The sequence below is a fragment of the Sparus aurata genome, chromosome 3, assembly GCF_900880675.1.
Source record: "Sparus aurata chromosome 3, fSpaAur1.1, whole genome shotgun sequence".
In the NCBI taxonomy this organism is placed as follows: Eukaryota; Metazoa; Chordata; class Actinopteri; order Spariformes; family Sparidae; genus Sparus; species Sparus aurata.
Genome location: NC_044189.1, coordinates 7,600,883 through 7,605,834, shown reverse-complemented (window position 1 = coordinate 7,605,834; position 4,952 = coordinate 7,600,883). Strand labels below are relative to the sequence as shown.

At 41.6% G+C, this 4,952-nt stretch overlaps 1 protein-coding gene across 1 annotated transcript; it reads right to left on the bottom strand.

The window, feature by feature from the left end:
* Positions 1 to 1,435: 1,435 nt before the first annotated feature.
* Positions 1,436 to 4,749, bottom strand: LOC115579331 (uncharacterized). Its single transcript, XM_030412834.1, has 3 exons — positions 4,701 to 4,749; positions 4,475 to 4,580; positions 1,436 to 2,012 (listed from the first exon to the last, which is right to left on the bottom strand). Exons 1-3 carry the CDS (start codon positions 4,747 to 4,749, stop codon positions 1,436 to 1,438), a joined length of 732 nt encoding a protein of 243 aa, XP_030268694.1.
* Positions 4,750 to 4,952: the final 203 nt, after the last annotated feature.

Below are 4,952 nucleotides of genomic sequence, written 5' to 3'. Positions count from 1 at the left end.
GTCGCAACCACGACTGAAGCTGCAGAGCGCCACCTAGTGTACAGGAGTGTGGAGCAATTTATAGAGAAGAAGAAGAAGAAGAAGAAGAAGAAGAAGAAGTCATAAAAGACATAATATACGTATACGTATGTATATAATGTCTATAGACATATTTACATGTGTATATATGTCTATGATTATGTATATGGTAGTAGTAGTAGAAGAAGAAGAGGTAGAAGAAGTAGAAGAAGAAGAGGTAGAGGAAGAAGAGGTAGAAGAAGAAGAGGTAGTAGTAGTAGAAGAAGAGGTAGAAGAAGTAGAAGAAGAAGAAGAGGTAGACAAAGAAGAGGTAGAAGAAGAAGAAGAAGAGATAGTAGTAGTAGTAGTAGTCATAGATATATATACATGTATATATGTCTATGGACATATATACATAATGACATAATGTATATATCATCATTTCATATATCATCATAAGGACATAATGTATGTATCATCGTCTATGTATATATGTCTATGGTAGTAGTAGTAGAAGAAGAGATAGTAGTAGTAGTAGTAGTAGTAGTAGTAGTAGTAGTAGAGGAAGAAAAGTTAGAAAAAGAAGAAGAAGAAGACAAAAAGAAGAAGAGGTAGAAGGAGATGAAAAAGTAGAACAGGAAAAAAGAGGTAGAAGAAAAAGAAGAAGAGGTAGATGAAGAAAAGGAAAAAGTAAAGAAGAGGTAGAAGAAGAAAAAGAAGAAAAGGAAAAAAGAGGTAGAAGAAAAATAAGAAAGGGAAAAATAAAAGAAGAGGTAGAAGAAGAAGCTTGACTACTCAGAATTTTCAGTCAGGATCAAGATAAAGAACTTGAGACCGATACGTGGTTCACATGTGGACTTTATATGGAGAAAAATGCTCATTAACCAATCCATAAACCCTGAATGTGTTCATATAATCAGTCTGACAACAGCTGAATTAATCTGAATATGTCTGAAATGTCTTTGGTTGCCTCCTGCTGGACTGTAACACATCTGATTTAAATTCACCGCTGCATTTAAGCCTACTGTCGGACAATTACACTATTTATGTTACCCATCACAACTTTACATACATGGCATAAGGAACTCTCTCACCAGCAACTACTCACGAGTGTCTCCCTTTAAAAAGTCCATGAGGAAACAAGCGGCACATAACTACGGAAGCCCTGAAAGGACTTGGGACAAACATATTATTTCCTCCATTTTCCATCTCGAGAAGAAGAGCTGTGTTAACTTGTGATCGTGAGGAAACAAATAATGTTTATATCGTTATAACGGGAAAACTGATGAAATGTTCGACCCATGACTGTTTTTATTTATCTGCCATAACGTAAATGCCCATAACGTATGACATCACAATGTAAAATATCATTACAACCAATGAAAAAAGTTCATAAAAAGTTCATTTGTCTGTATACTTGTAGCTTATTTTTGCCCTTTTAGTGATATGTAGCTGTCTTTGGCGTCCTCTGCTGGAGCTTGAGAGAAGTTATCTTACAGTCCAACTCATCCATGAAGCCCTCGTCCACAGATTCACTGTCCACCTCCTCTCCTTCAGCCTCTGTGGGCAGAAACACATGGAGCTGAGTGCGAGCTGGACCACCGGCAGCAGCCACAGCGGGGCGTTCACTGCAGCTTGGAAGACAGGGCTTCCCAACGATGGACAAAGGCTCCCCCTGAGGCAAAGAGTTAGGATGTCGCGTCAGAGAAGGTCGGGGGTCACCATGTATCATCTCGGTGGTCAGGACCGGGTTGTGTGAATGACGCCTCACTGGTCTCGGCTTCAAGCTGGGCTGGATGGCCTGGGAGAAGTGGATAAAGGCCGGTCTGCTGCAGCTTTGGGCCTGCTGGTGGGGTTGGTTGGTCCTGGATGGGTGGCAGGGGAGAAGGACTGAGGAGTTGGAAAATGGAGGAGGTGGTGGCGGTCGCTTTTGTAAAACACTCGGGCGACGGCTGCCAGAGAATCCCTTGAACAGGACATGGTCGTTCGGTGTGAGGAGGGACGGTTCACTGAGGCTGAGGAGACAGGGAACAAGAGAGAAATGGAGGGTTTAGTAAGCAATATAAACATGTTAACTTAACAAAGAATAATGTTTACTACATTCACCGTTACCAGTCAGTAAGGTGCATCTCCTGAGAACCATGATGTTTTTAAATTTTTGCTACTGAAGTTCAGCTGAAGCCGACAGGAAAGTCTTTAGTTTTGTGGGTCTAAAACAAAAGTTCAGAGAAAAGTTAAGGAATCGGCTGAACTATTACATTTCATCCTGAGAGGTGCACGACGGCTCAGTGCTCAGAGTCAGGGTCAGTAAGGTTCATCCTCTGAGAGCAATGAATGTCTTTTTCGAATCTTCATAACAAACCTCCCGATAGATATTTGATTAGTGAAGTGGTGAGCTCACTGACCGACATTTTCCATCCCGCCGGCTACACAGCTATCAAGGCCAACAAGACACATAAAAACCTCCTCCTCCTCCTCCACCTCCTCCTCACTCATTCAATCGATGGTTATTCAAAACCTGCTCTGCTTGGGTGAGAGGAGGCCATCAAATACTCTGTCAGACAGCGACGGGCGTCTGTTTGCGTGTGTGTTTAAAAGCCTGAAGTGTGTGCGACGGGTGCCTCGCTCAGGTTTCTGCCTCCTCTGAGCAGCAGCCGCTGCGGGTGCTGCATCAGGCGGCGGATCAACTTCCACACCTGAGATTTATGACACGCCGGTCCCTGGCCTTCTGTACTCAAAGCAAACCGGAGGGGGGGGGGGAAATAGCAGAGAAGCGGCCTACATTATGCTATCAAATGGGGGCAGAGAGGAAACAATTACACTGTAATTCCAGTCAAGCGTTGAACGTGCGCTCTGACGGGCACTTTTGCTGAAATGAATAGTGGAGATGGGAGAGTGGAGATGACATACGGGGGATTAATCACATTCAAACAGGCAGCGATGAGGCGGCGCTGAGGGTCAGAGTCAGAAAACACAGAAATATAACTAAATGTTGCTCCACTGTATGACTGAGTCCTAGATGTCTCGTTAAAGGCCAGTTTGAATCTTTATCTTTGCACATTGACATCGTGTGAATGTGCTTAATGAGCTACACAGTCTGTAAAACATACAACTGTCCTCTACTATACTCTCACATAATGCTAATTGATAAATAAAATTCAAAAGGATAGAAAATATCTGAGCATAATCATCGTTGTCATGCGTGGTTTCTCATTTATCAGCCTCACACTGAAAGATAGAAACAGTCTGAGAGCAGGAGTGTTTCATCTTCTGCTGGACGTTTTATAAAAGTGAATAATCAATCAATTACTCATCTGTTTTTGAGTTCATATGTTGCCGTATGTTTTAGTATGTGTGTGAGGCAACATGTTCAAACAAATTGCCTCTAGTGGGATTAATAAAGTTGTCTGAAATCTGAATCTGAAACCCCCAAAGCTCTTTACAGAGGGAGGAGGAGATGCACCACTAACCTCTGGAATAACTCAAATGCTGCTATTGTCAGAAAACCACAGGCAAAAAAAATAAAATAATAAGGTGTTAAAAATTAAAAAATTAAAAATATATCAAAATTTTATAAACATTTTTTGTTTATAAAAGTGCTTCAAGTTCTGTAACAAAATACATTGTTATGTGCGGAAGTGTTTATTCTGGCGTTTTAGATGATTATGATTTAATTTACACTTGAATAATTGCATTAAACAGCTGTTTATGTAGTCTTTTTTCACAGATAGATGCTTTACCATATTAAAAGATGTCACAAAAATGTGGATAAGAGTATTTACAAAAAAATATATTGTTTTTCTTCTTCATTTTTCTTCATTAATTTGTTTTTTACCAAGACGAGTTATTCAGTATTATCAACATTTTACTGTTTATCAAGACATGATTCAACATTTTAATGGAAAAAAAATAATAATTGGCAAAATGCTGAATACCAGATGTTGGTGGTTAATCGATCAACTCGCAGTATACAGAGAATACGTACATGTAAATATATGAATAATTTACTTTTACTTGTACTTTTTATACCAATATCAGATCAAGACTTTTACTCAACTGCTATTTGTATGTGACTTTCACATTCACCAAATAAATATTTACAGGATATATTTACTTTTACTAAAGACGCAAGACTAGAAAAAGTAAATCAAAAGACAAAGATATTCAGGTTTTGTCACATAGAACGGAAAAAAGAAGATATTCACATTGAAGAAGCTCAGATCAGATCATTTTGACTTTTTTCTTCTTTAAAAAATAACTCGCACTGATAGATCGATGTCATATATTTTTGTATATTTGGTGATTAATGTAATAGTGGACAGCTGATCAACGCACTGATTAATTGTTGCAGCTCTGCTTTGAGGACTGAAGTTTAGAAAAAAAAAAAAAGGAATTTGAACAGAAACCTAAGCACAGTGACTCGCATCATGTACGGAGAGACACAAACTGTGGTTACACACACTCCTGAACATCTCACCTGAGTCGAGCCGTGCTGCCTCTCCTGCGGGGCCCTTTGGTCGGAGCCACCAGTGAGGGCAGCCTCAGAGGGGACCCGGCCCCCCAGCCTCCTCCTCCTCCTCCTCCTCCTCCTCCTCCTGCTGCTGCAGGCGGAGGGTGAACAGAGGAGGTGAGCAGGTACGTCTGAACCAGAGCTCTGCTCTTCTGGACGGCTCTCTGGTGCCACGGTCCGCTCAGGTCCAAACCCAAGCCCAGCACGGATGTCGGGGGTGCAGCTCCAGCGGTGCCACTCATGGGTGTCAGAGTTTGAGTCACACCTGGAGGAGAACTCACCTGCTGATTAAACTAGACGTGTGGCCTGGAGACAGTCACATGAGGAACAGACATGAAGCTGAAGCGGGCTGCAGAGACCTGGATGTATATGTGTCTCCAGCTCCAGGCCGCGGGGGGTGAATGGAGAGGGGATTGTAGCGCTCCACCTGTGGACAGCGGACGCC

What these genes read in the sequence shown, in the direction of transcription:
- LOC115579331 (XM_030412834.1), bottom strand. Translation starts at nt 4,749, where the DNA reads ATGAGTGGCACCGCTGGAGCTGCACCCCCGACATCCGTGCTGGGCTTG. An exon ending in GACATCCGTGCTGGGCTTGG is followed by an intron (nt 4,581 to 4,700) that starts GTTTGGACCTGA and finishes GAGGAGGAGGAG; the next exon opens with GAGGAGGAGGAGGAGGAGGC. An exon ending in GGCAGCACGGCTCGACTCAG is followed by an intron (nt 2,013 to 4,474) that starts GTGAGATGTTCA and finishes CTGTCTCCTCAG; the next exon opens with CCTCAGTGAACCGTCCCTCC.